Genomic DNA, 16,483 nt, shown 5'->3' on the forward strand with positions numbered 1-16,483 from the left:
GATTCTCCCCTAATGGTAGAGGGATAGCCTTTATCAATATTTTGAAGAAATAAAACGTCCAAATGCGCTTTTACAGAAGAATTCAGTGGTAGGCACCCATTTGTGAGAAGGCTATAAAGAGAAACAGACAAACCCGGTTAGCAGCCTCGTTGTGGAAAAACAAGAATGGATTTTTTTGAAGCTTGCGAATCTTGTCTTTCAAATATAAACACTGACGTTTGAAAAAATTGGGAGACAGATCAAATGGAAAAGTAGTGAGAGAGGGAGTCAAATGTTTATGCCTGGTGCACACAGTGACAAATGACATAGGCGCGTGCAACCTTATGTTCATGTGTTCAAGTGTGAATGGTTCGACATTTTGACATAAGCCCAACATAACGACATGAACATAACGACATAAGAGCAAAAAACATAATTTTTCTTTCGGGCTTAAAAGAATGCGCGCGCCTACGATGTTATGTCGTGAACTAGGCATTACGGATGAGTAAACTGTTTACGGAATACCATGAATGTTATATACGCATTAACTAAAATTGTGATAGCGAGCTGAAATAGTCTTAAGATCACCATTTAAATTAATTTTAAGGTCGTATATCTGACAATTAGTATCCCCGATCATGGAGGTAGAAAGAACCCTGTTAAAAGCTAGCGTTAGGGCGGATCATGAGAAAATGACGGCGAAGTAAAAAACTTGAAATCAAAGTGAAATCAAAGCTTCAAATTAATCAAATTTCATGAGAAAATGTATGAGCTGCTCACCAGGATATGAACGAAAAAAAAACCGTTTAAGTTTTTCAAAGTATTCCTAGTCCAACAATATTATATAGGGGAAAAATGCACGTACTTAACTGTGCTGGATCTGCTAGTGCCTCGATCTTTCCTGTAGAAGGTAATAGCACGAATGCGAGGGGAAGGGCAAGATATAGCACAATTAAGCCTTTATTTTCCATTATGACGTTTCGTTTATGCCTAAATCAACTACTTTGAGCGCTCAGGAAGCAATCAAATGCTATTGGAACGCTCCAAATAGTGCAGGAAAATGGTGCAGAATTGTTCAAATTAATAGTAGGGTTATAAAATTTGGCAGGGTGATAGATCTTTGCACCAAGATGAATTCTAGATAGGATGCCACGCCCAAAAACAAGTACTTCCAGTTTTATAGGGGTGGAATTGGTTACCACAAAAATGAAGGAAAAATACACTTAATGGTAATGTACGGGCCCAAACTTTCTCAGCTAGATAAAGGTTAATATATTTCATATTATCGTTACAAGGGCAACGCCCTCTCAACGATACTTCCAGTATTATATACAGGTGCAATTACTACGATAAAAATAAATATTAAACACACTAAATATGCTAGTTACTGATTTTACTCTTGTATATGGATTAACATCTATGTCATGAACAGTTTGTGATGAAATGCGATGGGTGCAATTACTACGATAAAAATAAATATCAAACACACTAAATATGCTAGTTACTGATTTTACTCTTGTATATGGATTAACATCTATGCCATGAACAGTTTGTGATGGCATGCCACGCCCAAGTTTGGGTACTTACAGTTTCACAGGCATGTTTCATTAAGCAAACGATTTTTCCTATGTCGAGGTTGGAAAGCATTTTAACGGAGCTTTGTCACCGGGGATCTGTTTATTAACAATAGTTTATGACACATAACGAGTTTCGCCTTAATCCACCCAAGCAAACCGATTTCACGTGACCCAGAAAATCCAAGATGGCCGCCAATCCAAGATAGCCGCCATTGTATAATTACCCTGAAAATCGTTATATTAAATACAATTATACATAAAAACTAGTGTGAACCGCTTGATTGCTTTAGCACGAATAGTGAAATGAGCAAGTGTGTATCAAAAGCTCTAGATTTGCTGAACAACGGGTTCTGATGCTAAAACTAAGCTCTTGTTTTTATGGTTTAAAAAAGGTTCGATGCTAGTTCGATGATGTAGGACAAGCTGGATAAGATTCATATAATAAATACCGTGAGATTAAAAATATACCAAGCTGAAAACCAGAAGGAATTGTTTTCCTAGATATATCATGTTTTAAATTGAATGCTTGAATGTAGCTTTTTATTTCAACCGTACATCATGAATTATAATTCCTTTAAAAAAGAAAGTGCCAGAATAACGATTCATTACGTTTATTCCATTTTATATTTATATAAAGATTAACGGCACAAAAAGGACGCATATACTCGTGCATTTAGCTGTGCAAAAAAAGACGCATACACCCCGATATTTAGCTGCGGAAAAAAAGACGCACATACTTACGCATTTAGCTGTGGAGAAAGGACGCAACACTCGCTCATACTAGCTGTGGAGAAAGGACGCAACACTTACGCATTTAGCTGTGGAGAACGGACGCAACACTTAGCATTTAGCTGTGGAGAACGGACGCAACACTTACGCATTCTAGTTGTGGAGAAAGGACGCAACACTCGCGCATTCTAGCTGTGGAGAAAGGACGCAACACTCATGCATTCTAGCTGTGGAGAAAGGACCCAACACTCATGCATTCTAGCTGTGGAGAAAGGACCCAACACTCATGCATTCTAGCTGTGGAGAAAGGACGCAACACTCGCGTATCTAGCTGTGGAGAAAGGACGCAACACTCGCGTATCTAGCTGTGGAGAAAGGACGCAACACTCGCGTATCTAGCTGTGGAGAAAGGACGCAACACTCGCGTATCTAGCTGTGGAGAAAGGACGCAACACTCGCGTATCTAGCTGTGGAGAAAGGACGCAACACTCGCGTATCTAGCTGTGGAGAAAGGACGCAACACTCGCGTATCTAGCTGTGGAGAAAGGACGCAACACTCGCGTATCTAGCTGTGGATAGAGTAAGCACGCACTCGCGTATTTAGCTTTGCACAAGAACTAATGGACGTATTTAGACTGACATATATATATGCATGCAAGGGGATTTTTAATCCATTATAATTCGTTAATCATTTGACCATCGTTTGTAATTTTGATTACAATTAATACAATTAAAACTGAACACGTTGGCAACTCCTACAACTTAGCAAAAGATATTTAGACAGTTTGACTGTAGGCCAAACGACAACTGTTAAATATTCACAACGAAGGTGCCGACAATTGTGGTAATTGTTATTTCCTTTCATTTATGTTGCATAGATTCCATGTAATTTAATTACCCTGTACTGTCAAAGTTATATTCGCAACGGTGCAATAGTTTATCAATAGCGAGTCCTTATTGGCTGGAAAAATAACAATTAAAGTACAAACATATAGACCAAATCAAACAATCTTTGTACTCAGTGAGATGTAACACAAATGCGAGAAGATTCTTAATCAATTAACAATGCACCCGGGTAAAGACATTTCACCTCCGCCAGCTGTCTCGAAAAACGTCATAAAAAAGGCATATAGATTTCTTTAAGGTCCTCATAACACCCAAGTTTGACTATACCAAGCTCGAACCAAGCGCCCGTTTCAATAGGAGGAACTCACCATGAACCTAACCAGGAATGTTACTCTAGACAAGCAGAACTGCTTTTTTCTGGAGGATTTGCAATCGGCGGGAAGTCTGAAAATAGTTTATACTGTAAACTGCATTCTGAATTCCATATTTGCTATACCGGCGGTGGTCTGTAACGCCTTAGTGATCTACGCCATATGGAAGAAAAAAACACTGCATAGACCAGCAAGTCTGCTGCTGTGTAACTTGGCACTTTCGGACCTGGCGGTGGGACTTATTGCCCAACCTTCGTACATCGTTTACAAAGTCGCCGACATGCACCAGGTTTTCTCGGTGTATTGTGTTTTCGGGATGATTTCTGAAACCTTCGGCTTCCTTCTTATTTGTGTGTCCTTCATAACAGTAGTTTTTATCTCATTAGAGAGATACTGTGCTTTGTGTTTCCACCTCAAGTACCATTCGATTGTCACGAACTCAAGAACTCTGGCGGCTATTTCCTTGCTTTGGCTTGCTTCAATATTTTACCCTATTTCAAGAACGTTATCAGATGTTTTTTCGCGTTACATCATGGTCTCGTTATTCTGCGTGAGTCTCTGTTTATTGTCATTTGTTTACTGGAAAATGTTCCGGATTGTGAAAAAACACAAAATGCAAATACGAGCGCATAGTATCGTTTCTAGCCCAGCCGAACGAATTGACGGTCAGACCTTGTCCAGGAAAGCCATGCTACAAAACAGAAGGTCCACCTCTACCATGTCCCTTCTAACGGCAGCCATCTTACTATGCTACTGCCCTCATCTCTGCGTCTTTGCGGTAAGGGTGATAACCGGTCTCACGACAAGTACGAAAGCTGCTATAACCAGTACAATTTCGATTCTGTTTATTTCGTCATCTATAAATCCTGTGCTGTATATAACGCGGATTAGAGCTGTGCGAATGGCGCTGTATGAAGTCATTGGCAAAGCCAATACAGCGGAGAAATGACTGGATGCCGACAACAGCAGAAAACAATGGAAAATAGAAAAAGTCGGACGTGAAATCTATTCTGTCTTTTCTTTTACTTTTAGCCGATTTTCCATAAAAATATATCTCGCATTATTTTCCGTTTTCCGTTCGCTTAGGACAAAATAACTTTTAGGGGTTTTCTGCTCATTTGAAGCTATAGTCCTCTACAATATTTTTTTCCGGCCGCGTTTTTCTTTGTCCTCGATGCACTTAGAAAATGTCTCCAAATGTCTCGCTATGTTCACGAGTACTTCTTTATTTCACTGTTGCATCCGCCTTTTCCTATTCACCGCTGTATTTTCAACATTTTGATTAACCCATCCCGGAGATGGTTTTCGAACATCTTACAAAGCCTGTGAATGTCCCGCGCTCTGGTTAAATTGATTATTCAAACGACACATTTGGCTACATTATTTTCACGTTGAAATTTGCTAAATATAGGCTCGTTAAAAACACAATTTCAGTAAATATACCTTGACAGTCTTTGTACTATATGGCAACCAAAAGAAAACGAAAATATGTTGAATAAATAGTTGAGAATTTCACAGTCTAATTGAATTGCTCCTCAAAAAAGCAAATGAATTGATTTACAGAAATAAATCTGTTTACAAAATGAAGAATTAATATATAATAATATTAATTCCTTCGATTTTTATTTTAATTCCCCACACTTAAGACTATTCAATTACTAAAATATAATGTAAACATAGAAGGAATCAAATCAAGTGCTATTTCCTTTGTGAATGGAAATTTTTCATCTGAAAAGAATAGAAATGAAAATGGTTCAGAATAAAAATGGTTATAACTTGTGTTTTGGTGTTATTGTATTGTGCTATTGAAATGAAAAATGACCGAGGTTTTTGTGATCAGAGAATTCACCTGGTCCACAGTCCCATAACACTGCTACTCGGAATTGTTTTAATGTCCGGATCAGCCCTGTGGTACTTGCTACTGTTCTACACTACATTTTCCACTTTAGATCTCACCAAAACTATATTATATCTGCACAAGAACCGAACTGTACATATACAATGTTTCCATCATAATACTAAGGGTAGAAGCTGTAGGTTTATGGGGCAATTTTATTCCCAAGGACTGCAAAAAATGGCGATCTTATTTGCAGAACGAGGGAAAAAATCAAATATTTCCTCATTCATTTTTATGTACGTAGTTTTATATGTATGGGAGAGAAAAACTCTAATTCGTAACTGTAATTTTCTTAATCATGGTAGTCCACAAATGATTTCCAAACATACTGTTATGTCGTTCAGTGCCATGCGGCGACTGAAGTCCTATATCAAATCGAGGATGACAGAGGATCGTGTAACATTGTCAAAAGTCTGACGCACTGTCTACAATTTCAACCCCAAAACCGGGAGCTATGAGATCTTCATGGGGATACGGGGCCACGCCCTCATCCAGCATCTGAATACTTTGACACATTAGTAGGCCATTCCATTTATCCTTTTTGTTGGAACATCTTTTAATCAAATTAAAAAAAAAAATCAAACAAAATACCTCAATAATGGCGATGTTAAGTCACACCACGACCTCGATGAGGCCGTGGTGTGACTTAACATCGCCATCACTGATTTCCTGCACAGTCTCCTCTGTGTCTGTTTCGTGTGGGTTCTCGTGGTTACGGATGATGGCATCATCTTCAATGCTGTCTCTCTTGCATTCCTCATGCTCTTCACTCGCGACGTCTTCCTGTAGAACAATATTAACATTAGATTACAGGTGTGGGATATTGATGAAGGTCTTCAGTGATGGCGTCCACGATCAAGTATCTCGTATAAGCATCCGCACGCTCTCGTCACGCTCCATCACGCTCCAAGTAACGCGTAACTCACCTCTTTGCGCATAACAGCCCATGGCCACTCCGCCTATGGCCAATGCACCAACAGCGGCGTATTTGAAATAGTCGTTGAAAAAAGTGCTCATTTTGTCGTAAGAAAATATGCAATTTTTTTCGGTTTCAAAATATTATTGAACTGATCAATTAGAAGTTCGTTAACACTTATGACGTCATAGGATTTGAGGAAGCCAGGGCACCAGCACGGCGCGCGCTGAATTCTGGTCAGGTTATGTCACACTATACTCCTCAGAGCTGAGTAATTTCGAGTGAATTCACCACTTGTCACCTCCAGGGACCTAATTTCAGATTACACGTCTGTCCCATAACTTTATAGGCGATATTTCATATCAAAAGATGTAATGTAGGCAGCATGCGGCAATGAAGCAGTTGCAAGGCAATGAATATATGTCCCTCAAGAAAATATAGCATTGTGCCATCTTATGTGATCGCATCTATCATTCACAGGAAATGTTGATGACTCCTCTAAAGTATCTCGCGCTTGCGTAGCTTTTGAAGTGCTTTGTCGGCCGCATAATATGATCAAAATCGTGTTTGCCCTGGCAGCGATAACCAATTTGGAAAGTAACTCACTATACAAACTTTGCCTATTAAGCGACTTGTATACATCTTCTAGTAACTGATTCAATAATTCTGACCTTTTTACCAGAGAAACCTGTAGGTATATGAGGATATTGTCATTAACCTATTATTTCTATAGACTCTCTAGTAACCTTAGAAATGCACTTCTAGCTTGAACGTCAATGCATACTAAAATAATACCAAATCCTGGATACACAAGTATGCATTTGGGTAAAAGGCGTACCACTCATTACCCTTGGTCGCCCAAAAGTGGATCATAATATACTATCCTTCTCACATATGACACAACTCAGCAAATCCTGCTGACGTAACGAGGCCTCAGAAAAAAAGGGACGGTCATCTTATAATACATAGCACTTAATCTCACCCTCTTGCCCCCCCCCCCCCCCCTCACCCCCGCCAAGGCCAGTTCGCCATTTTCACGTACGAATTCGAGGGTAGAATCTATTCAAATAATTGAAAAGCGGCCTGAAGAAGTCAGGTATTGACCCTTGTATTGTACTCGACGTATAAGCAAGCCATTCCATTTATCCTTTTTGTTGGAACATCTTTTAATCAAATTCAAGAAAATACAAATAAATCAAACAAAATACCTCAATAATAAAATCCGTTCTGATAGTTTCACCAGACGGTAAATAGCAATAAAAGAAAGTTTTCTGGAAGTTTCCAACTCCCTTAGTCAGGCAAAATTACTAAATAATAAAACCCGATCTGATAGATTAATCAAACCGCAAATAGTAATAAAAGAAAATTTTATGGAAGTTTCAAACTTCCTCAGTCGGGCAACATGTCCCGGTAAACTTCAATCATCGGCCACAGAGGACCCAGATCCATCTCTGCCTGACGGAGTTCCTCAAGGCTTCGTCCCTGGCAAAATAAGTTGTCTGCCATCGACATCATTGCCTTATCGAATTCTCGCAAAAATATTTGTAAGTTCTTTTCGTTTTCGTGCATTTTCTCTATTTCCTTATTGTCTCTGCACTCATCTGACTCGTTTTTAAAGTGTAGACAAGATGTATCTACTTTCTTGTCATCTTCCTCGTTGCGGTCGTGGTGTGACTTGTCATTGACATGATTAACAGTCTCCCCTGTGTCTGTTTCGTGTGGATTCTCGTGGTTATAGATGATGGCATCATCTTCAATGAGGCATTCCTCGTGCTCTTCACTCGCGACGTCTCCCTGTAGAACAATAGTAATATTAGATTACAGGTGTGGGATATTGCTGAAGGTCTTCAGCGCATAATTCATCCGCACGCTCTCGTCACGCTCCATCACGCTTCACGTAACGCGTAACTCACCTCTTTGCCATACCAGCGCTTGTACGCATAACATCCCATGGCCACTCCGCCTATGGCCAATGCACCAACAGCGGCGTATTTGAAATAGTCATTGAAAAAAGTGCTCATTTTGTCGTGAGAAAATACGTGAATTCTTTCGGGTCCAAATGTTCTTGAACTGATCAATTAGAAGTTCGTTAACTCTTATGACGTCAAAAGACTTGGGGAGGCCTGGGCACGAGCACGCGCTGACTTCTGGGCAGGTTATGTCACGTTATACTCCTCTGTATTAGAAAAAACAGGGGACAATCAAACATACTGTATTGATTTATAGCTTGTCTGTACCACGCCTACGTAGACCATTTCACGATACGAAAGAAATTGTTTTCAATTAGACCATTCGATCATACACTCCCGGAGTGGAGCCATAGCAATAGTGCACAAGCCTATTATGTGTTTTATAATGGCACAATTGACACAAGAAAATATTCTCTATGATCTTTTTTTTATCGTATAAAACGTGTGAACATGAATATATTATGTGAGGTGTTTGTTGGATACGGGCCAACAAGTAGAGCAAATACTAATAACATAACCCGCGCACATAAAAAACACATTGGAAATTTTAATCGACTTAACCATATTGTTTTCATAAATATTGACTGCTTTCGGGCTATTATATAAAATGTGTGACAGCGACTCGCTCGAATACGCTCGAAAATATCATAGAAACTGCAAGGAAAAAACTTCCATTTCCACAACTTCAATCAATCTATACACGATTCGACTCTCTAAACATATAAATAATGGCATCTTTTTGCTGAGGTAAATTTATCATCAAGATGAATTATATAAGTATATAATATATGCTGAAAACTATAATGTTTGATATACCTCTCCTTCTGTGGGTAATAATCTGTCAACAGTATGAATAATTTATTTGACGTAATGTTTTTTAGATTCAAACGAATGAATTAATGATCAATCAACCAGCAATAAGAAATACTCACGCAGAGATTAATACCTTGACTCTGCTGGAATACTGAGTATAAACACTGACATTTTTATTATCATTTAACAGGCCATGAAACTGTACTAGTTGTCATTTTTGTAGAGCTCGAGTCTCATGAAGTTTTTTGTCAACGTCAATCTGCCAGCCAAAGAAAGTTCTACATATGAATAAAGCACAGCGCGTATCATATATTTGCATTTATGTCTTTGACTGAACGCTCTAATGACAAAGTATTGCGCACGTAACGTGGTTTTAAGAGACATTTAGGGTCTGCTCACCCGAAAGCGGAATATCGCAAGTGACACTGACCTGACTTGCACCTATATACCCGCCCATTGAGCCCATTGAACATCGCAGGGACTTTGATATACACCCGTTCGTTGAACATCGCAGAGACTTTCGTATATACCCGCCCATTGAACATCGCAGGGACTTTCTATACACCCGTTCGCTGAACATTGTTAAGACTGCACGTTATTGCGAGTTGACTTGAGTGTTCCATTTACATTTCCAAGCTGGACCAGAGAGATGGATCGAGTAAGACGAGTCTCTGAAAGAAGCTATGGCCGAGTCCGAAATTTCTCATCGCGAAGTCTCCGACGTTTGAGGACCCCGCCGAGACCCGATGCACCATCGACTTGCATAAAGTACATCCTGTTCTTCGTGAATGTGGTCTTTTGGGTTTTTGGTGTGTTAATCCTCGTCATAGGCTCATACCTTATGACCGAGTTCAAGAATGCGTGGAATCTGGATAGCATTCTTTATGAGCCGTCGGTGGTCATTCTGATTGTTGGAATTCTACTTTTTTTGATTGCGACTGTTGGCTGTATCGGAGCCCTGAGAGAGAACACTATCTTGTTAGCCATATACGGAGGGGCAGTCACTCTATGTCTCATTCTCCTCGTTAGCGCAGGAACCGCGGTCTACATACACCGAGACAAAGTGGTAGCGAAGTTGAAAGATGACCTTCAGCACTACCGCGATCCGGATAAAGAAAATTTCCAGTTCTTGATTGACAGGCTTCAAACAAACTTGAAATGTTGTGGTATAAATTCTTACAATGATTGGCAGACGAATGTCTACTTCAACTGCTCGTCTCCCGGGTCCGAGAGCTGTGGCGTGCCGTTTTCTTGTTGCAAGGAATCAATTCAACTCAATAGGCAGTGCGGTTACGATGCGGGGAGAATGAAAACCGACGCTGAGCGGCTGGAGAAGGGTGTGTACTCCAAGGGCTGCTGGAAGACTGCGATAAGCTTCATCATGGATAACCTGTATCTCGTGATCGGAATCACTGCCGCTGTCCTGATCCTCATTATCGTGGGCTCGTGCATGGCGTTCTCATTCCGAGCGCAAATCCGCGAAGTGCAGAAATACGCAAAACTCCGTAACCAACACGAGCAGCCAGTGCGACGACCACGTGACCATTAGCTGTCTGTCACATGACTCGACGCACGATTGTAATTGGCACACAAAATTGCGTATTCAAGAATCTCATTGGCCAAGGATGAAGGGATTTTTTCATGGAAAACCGAAACACTGGAATTTTCCACAAATTAATTGGCAAAGTTATTGTTATCCGTTGTAATCTACTAAAAGCTTGAATAGGATTTGGACGACTTTGCTAGTGATAATTTGAACCTTTACTCACCACATTGCTCTCCACCCGACGAAATATAAACGCTCTCAAACTCAAGGTTAATGTCTTTTATCTCTCTCTTTCTGTCCACCAACTTGTTATTCAACTAATAGTCAGTCATCCAGGAATTTTCTGCGAAACAGTGCAATGTGCAAAGGGGGAAACGTTCCTATCAAATAAAAGGGAATATCTGTCAAGTTTTTTACGTGATACATACAAAAAATCTAATTCAGTTTATCAAAAGAAAAAAATTTGACAGACTTGTGGTCATACGGGGCTCAATTTTTCTGTCACTTTCACCTTTAGTACCTTCCGTCGCAGCCAGGGTCGGGAGCACGGGAATTAGGATACTTTGTCAGCGATTTCTTAATAAAATAAACAAAAATGCATTCCCAATTTGTGTTGAATATTGTATTCAGCGAATAAAATATCTCTAACCTTTGTGCGAAATGTCTCCTGCCTCCCGTTTCAGCGAAATCCTTTCTCGTTATATTTCTATTTCTCTCGTCTAAAAACCCACGAGATCGTTGTTTTCAACTCTCGAAACATTTGAACGGTACTGAGTAACCATAGCCTCTTGAGTGTTCGTGACTAGCCCGAACGCTCTCCAAACCATGGTTACTCAGTACCGTTCAAATGTTTCGAGAGTTGAAAAAAAAAAAAAACGATCGCGTGGGTTTTTAGACAAGATAAATAGAGATATAACGAGAAAGGATTTCGCTGAATCGGGAGGCAGGAGGTGGTGGTGGCTTAGGAAAGACAGCATTGGCCGCCAAAAACGCTGTCATTTGTTTTGACTTATTGACCCTTGGTTATTTCTAGCAAAGTTTCCATAAAACAGACCAACAACATATACCTCGCCCTACACCCATTACCCCTCGTCCGCCCTACACCCATTACCCCTCGTCCGCCCTACACCCATTACCCCTCGTCCGCCCTACACCCATTACCCCTCGTCCGCCCTACACCCATTACCCCTCGTCCGCCCTACACCCATTACCCCTCGTCCGCCCTACACCCATTACCCCTCGTCCGCCCTACACCCATTACCCCTCGTCCGCTATACACCCATTACCCCTCGTCCGCCCTACACCCATTACACCTCGTCCGCCCTACACCCATTACCCCTCGTCCGCCCTACACCCATTACCCCTCTACCAATGTTAAAAACCTTATTTGAGCTTTGAAACTATATTTTGTACTCAGAAAAATAGTGTTAGCGTTCTTGCTGTTGGTATTGGAGCAGTCGTCAACAATGCAGAGCTGCTGGAGATTGCCGAGGGGAGAAGGGTTCACGTGATTCGCGTGCATGATTACGAGGCTCTCTCCACCAAACTCAACTCAATCCTCGCGCTCTCTTCTCCAACTAGGCAAGAAGGTGCTTAAGATTAAGAAACAAATGTAATGAAACAGCGTATAATGAAAATATCATTTATGTATATCGTTTACTGTATTTGATACGTATCATTTCTACAGTGATACAGGAATTAGCAGTCACTATTAGAAGCGTGTCCGTAGACTATCTCGCCTTCAGTGCTCTGCTTTGTTTTAGCAGGCAAAACCTCTTTTCAAATAACAACCCTTAACACTTAACCCCCTGTGAATATCGCCAACAATAACTTGTATTTCACTGCAGGAAATCTAAATGCTGCAAGTTTGAATTTCCCCCAAAAATACTGGTGATATTTGCGAAAAACTCGGCAACTGTGATCCTTGTCACGCGATGTGGTGCTCGAGACTAGTCGGGGTATTGCGTGATGATGTCACGCAATCGCTGAGGGCTAATATCCTGAAGAAAAAAAAATGTAATGCTGAAGTTATTTGTTCTGCCAACTGAAGAGCCCTCCATTCAAGGGTTTTTGATATATATATAGATATACCCATTAGCTAATGCGCTATTCGAGCTACGAGGAACTCGGCACGAACCCAGTAAGTAAATAAATTATTTAGTACTTTGAAGTATTAAAAGAAGCGGCGACATTCAAGCTTTCCTGGCAATCTTGAGTTGCAGGTAGTGTAGGATAAGCAATCAAAGAATATTCATAAAGATCCAGGAGGCGTTCGTATAAGTACGTTAGTGGTGCACATAAAAGAACACACAGCATTGCATCCTGAGAACCTGAGCCTATTTGTGCACGAATCACTAAGACATTTGAGGGGGAATCTTAAGGATGGAGCGAATCAGGCGAGTCTCAGCACGAAGTCTGCGACGCTTAAGGACACCACCGAGACCGGATTCACCATCGCTTTGTACGAAGTACACGCTGTTCTTCATCAACGTCATCTTCTTTATATTGGGGCTTCTTGTGATGACTGTCGGAGTATACATGGTGAAAGAATTGAAAAAGGATTTAAAAGGAGTTCAGGATTGGTTGAAGTTAGAAAGTACGTTTCATTGGCCTGTAGTGATTTTCTTCGTGATTGGAATCCTGATGTTTTTTATTGGGTTTTTCGGATGTGTCGGAGCCCTGCGAGAGAATACTTGCTTTTTGACCGTGTACGGGACTTCTGTGTTCCTTTGTCTGATTCTGCTTATCGCCTGTGGAGCAGTTGCGTACACACAAAAAGACAAAGTCCAAGCCTTAAAGGAGAGATTGAAACAAGATCTGAAAAAGTACCTAGATGACCCCTTAAATCAAGACTTAATCGACTTCATGCAAACTCTTCTCAAATGTTGCGGAGTGGAATCATACAAGGACTGGCAAGCGAATCCTTACTTCAACTGCTCGTCCCCCGGGCGAATGTCGTGTGGCGTGCCGTTTTCTTGTTGCAAGGAATCAATCCAATTCAATAGGCAGTGCGGTTACGATGCGGGGAAATTAAAAACCGACGCTGAACGGCTGGAGAATGGCGTGTACTCTGGAGGCTGCTGGCCTTCTATCAAAGGCAACCTCTACACTGTTATAGGGATCACGGGTGCTGTACTTATTTGTATTATCTTCACGATGTGTATGGCATTCTCGTTCCGAGCGCAAATTCGTGAAGTAAAAAAGTACGCAAGATTTCAAAGTTAAGACGAGACCAATGGTGATGGTCATTCGAGGATATTGATGGAACTCAATACTTTGAATATCTATAATAATGATCACGATGTGACGCGGTAATGATTGTACTGATAATACTTTTAAGTACTTTATGAAGCAGGTATCATAAGGAAGCGTGGTACATGTATGATAACGTTAGGAAGAACAATGTCAATAATGATGATAGAAGTTGTAATAAAAAAATTCAACAATATTCAGTGTGCAAACAGCTCTAAGCATCATTGCCTTGTTCAGCAATGTTTCACTACTAGCATACAATGTTGCTATTTGTGTGCGCCAAACTCCCCTTGTCATGGTCGAGCTTATGCTGGGTTTATCACACCCCGTCTGGCGTCAAGAACTTGAATCAGGATTCCGCTCATATTCAAAGCTAGAGCCCCGTACAAACTGCGCCAACATCACCCAGCATTAATTACCCAGTATTAATAGCGCATTCCGTTTGGTTTGACTGATCACAAGACAAAGTCAATGTTGGCGAAAGACTTTGCAGTACCTCCAAACATAGGGCACAAACAGTGCCAGGATTGTTAAGACCAACATTTTGCACGGTGTTTAAAACAGCCGAAAAGGTAATTGGTCCGTGGATTTTTCTGGGGTTGTATTTGAAAGATTGCTCTACTGACTGAAGAACCTTGTAAATATAGAAATACACAAGTGTTTTTCCTAGATTCGTAATACAATAATTTGCATTCAATTATGCGCAATCCGTGCGGCGGGGCACGGACCTTTTTCTATTAGAAGGGGTTTCCATAGTCTATGATATCTGAGCTTTCCAGGCGAAAATAAGTCGCGGAAAGCGAAAGTGAGATAAGAAGTGAAAAACAGCCAGACGACAGGCCAGATATCGTCGAACAAATAAAAAAAAAGACACGTCATTGCAAGTTGACCAGCAGGGTTGAATCCCTTCACAGTTCTCTTTACGTCTTAAACCAGAAGTTTAAATGGGATAGAAGGATGAGCCTACTGCGACATTTCACATTACGTCTGAGGTCTCCTCCGAGACCCGATGCACCATCGACTTGCATCAAATACACGCTATTGTTCGTCAACGCCATCTTTTGTGTTCTAGGGATCCTCCTAATGTTCGACGGTATATACATCTTCCTGAGATTAAAATTCGAAAATGAACTGACAGATTGGTTTAAACTGCAAAGCTTTATGCTATACATGCCTACTTTGCTTTTCTTTACTGGATTTTCTCTGTACCTTATCGTGTTTTTTGGATGTGTCGGAGCCCTGAAAGAGAACACTCTCTTTTTGGCAAGCTACGGGATTTTCATCTTTTGCTGTCTGATTCCGATAATCGCTGCCGGAGTCTTGGCTTTCTTGCAAAGAGAAAAACTCGTAGACCCGAAAGCGCGACTGGAAGACGGCCTGAAGAGCTACCAACAGGATTCCTCAAAACAAGAGTTCATCGACTTCATCCAAACTCGTTTCAAATGCTGCGGAATTGAATCATACAAGGATTGGCAAGCGAATCGTTACTTTAGCTGCTCGTCTCCCGTGCCAACGGCGTGTGGCGTTCCTTTTTCTTGTTGCAAGAAATCAATTCAAGGCAATAGGCAGTGTGGTTACGATGCGGGGAAATTAAAAACCGACGCTGACCGTCTGGAGAATGGCGTTTACTCCAAGGGCTGCGTGGTAGTTGTGGGATTCATAAAGGATGTTATAAATCTAGTGATCGGTGTCATGTTTGCTGGGCTCATTTTCATTATTGTCGCAATGATCATGGCGTTCTCGTTTCGAGCGCAAATTCGAGAAGTACAAAAGAACGCGAGATTCCAGAGTGAACTCGGAATCCAAAGGGGTTTTTAACGGTTCTGATATCGATGAAAGTAAAAAAAAAAATACATAAAGTAATACCACTAACGTGATAAAAATGATTGACATACAGTAGCATTTGACTATTATGATATTTGATAATTTTAGTTTATAAAAGCATGATTAAAAGTATGGAGAGAAGGTAGGTTTTAGAGACGAAAGAACAATGTCAATAACGATGATAATAAAAACGGAACTACAAAAAATGAAAACAATGTCTAGTTTAAGCGAATCCTCGTGCGAACAGCATCGACTGTTTTTCCCAGCCATGTTTTTAAAGTAGAATGTCGGAGCTTGTTTTGCCCTTCCTGGGGTCAACCAAGCGAAACAGCTATATTATGCTTACTGTCGAATCCGCGACGCCGCATTTTCAAAACATCGATTTCTTTTTGTCTTTTGGGATTCTCTGTTCCGCCAGTCAAATTATTATAAGCCAATCAGATTCTTGCCATCTCTCGCCTAGTGCAGTTGACTGGCTTTCTGTCGCGACACTGTCTGGTTGTCATCCAAAGGATAGCCAAGGAAGTGCACAATGCGAGACTCTGATTGGCTCAGAATGGTTTTACTGACGGAACAGGAAACCAAAACAAATCGTGTTTTGAAAACGCGGGTCGCGATACAACGGATTCAACAATAAGGCTTGTTTCCATATGATCGCACTCGAACGCAGCTAATTTGACCGTACGACTGCAACCGATCGTAAAGTGGTTTCCACATGATCGCAGGGTGTTTTTATATAATAGTTCACGATCGCCCCAGATCC

At 40.9% G+C, this 16,483-nt stretch overlaps 5 protein-coding genes across 5 annotated transcripts; 4 read left to right on the forward strand and 1 right to left on the reverse strand.

The window, feature by feature from the left end:
• Positions 1 to 3,063: 3,063 nt before the first annotated feature.
• Positions 3,064 to 4,599, forward strand: LOC116618707 (trace amine-associated receptor 7c-like). Its single transcript, XM_032382734.2, has one exon. The coding sequence runs from the start codon at positions 3,501 to 3,503 to the stop codon at positions 4,449 to 4,451; it is 951 nt and encodes a 316-aa protein (XP_032238625.2). The 5' UTR covers positions 3,064 to 3,500; the 3' UTR covers positions 4,452 to 4,599.
• Positions 4,600 to 7,463: 2,864 nt separating this feature from the next.
• On the reverse strand, positions 7,464 to 9,664 carry LOC116618732. Its single transcript, XM_032382787.2, has 3 exons — positions 9,529 to 9,664; positions 8,229 to 8,491; positions 7,464 to 8,109 (listed from the first exon to the last, which is right to left on the reverse strand). Exons 2-3 carry the CDS (start codon positions 8,334 to 8,336, stop codon positions 7,705 to 7,707), a joined length of 513 nt encoding a protein of 170 aa, XP_032238678.1. The 5' UTR covers positions 8,337 to 8,491; positions 9,529 to 9,664; the 3' UTR covers positions 7,464 to 7,704.
• An 83-nt stretch (positions 9,665 to 9,747) lies between these two features.
• Positions 9,748 to 11,248, forward strand: LOC5513245 (tetraspanin-5). Its single transcript, XM_001633443.3, has one exon. It carries the CDS (start codon positions 9,748 to 9,750, stop codon positions 10,645 to 10,647), a length of 900 nt encoding a protein of 299 aa, XP_001633493.2. The 3' UTR covers positions 10,648 to 11,248.
• A 1,464-nt stretch (positions 11,249 to 12,712) lies between these two features.
• LOC5513246 (tetraspanin-17) lies at positions 12,713 to 14,092 on the forward strand. The gene has a single exon (XM_001633444.3). The coding sequence runs from the start codon at positions 13,027 to 13,029 to the stop codon at positions 13,867 to 13,869; it is 843 nt and encodes a 280-aa protein (XP_001633494.2). The 5' UTR covers positions 12,713 to 13,026; the 3' UTR covers positions 13,870 to 14,092.
• A 761-nt stretch (positions 14,093 to 14,853) lies between these two features.
• Positions 14,854 to 15,935, forward strand: LOC5513216 (tetraspanin-17). Its single transcript, XM_001633445.3, has one exon. It carries the CDS (start codon positions 14,854 to 14,856, stop codon positions 15,712 to 15,714), a length of 861 nt encoding a protein of 286 aa, XP_001633495.2. The 3' UTR covers positions 15,715 to 15,935.
• Positions 15,936 to 16,483: the final 548 nt, after the last annotated feature.

The sequence above is a fragment of the Nematostella vectensis genome, chromosome 3 (assembly GCF_932526225.1).
Source record: "Nematostella vectensis chromosome 3, jaNemVect1.1, whole genome shotgun sequence".
NCBI lineage: Eukaryota > Metazoa > Cnidaria > Anthozoa > Actiniaria > Edwardsiidae > Nematostella > Nematostella vectensis.

Coding starts and splice junctions, on each gene's coding strand:
- LOC5513246 (XM_001633444.3), top strand. CDS start 13,027: ATGGAGCGAATCAGGCGAGTCTCAGCACGAAGTCTGCGACGCTTAAGG.
- LOC116618732 (XM_032382787.2), bottom strand. CDS start 8,336: ATGAGCACTTTTTTCAATGACTATTTCAAATACGCCGCTGTTGGTGCA. Junction 8,110..8,228: donor AGCGCTGGTATGGCAAAGAG/GTGAGTTACGCG, acceptor ATTGTTCTACAG/GGAGACGTCGCGAGTGAAGA.
- LOC5513216 (XM_001633445.3), top strand. CDS start 14,854: ATGAGCCTACTGCGACATTTCACATTACGTCTGAGGTCTCCTCCGAGA.
- LOC116618707 (XM_032382734.2), top strand. CDS start 3,501: ATGAACCTAACCAGGAATGTTACTCTAGACAAGCAGAACTGCTTTTTT.
- LOC5513245 (XM_001633443.3), top strand. CDS start 9,748: ATGGATCGAGTAAGACGAGTCTCTGAAAGAAGCTATGGCCGAGTCCGA.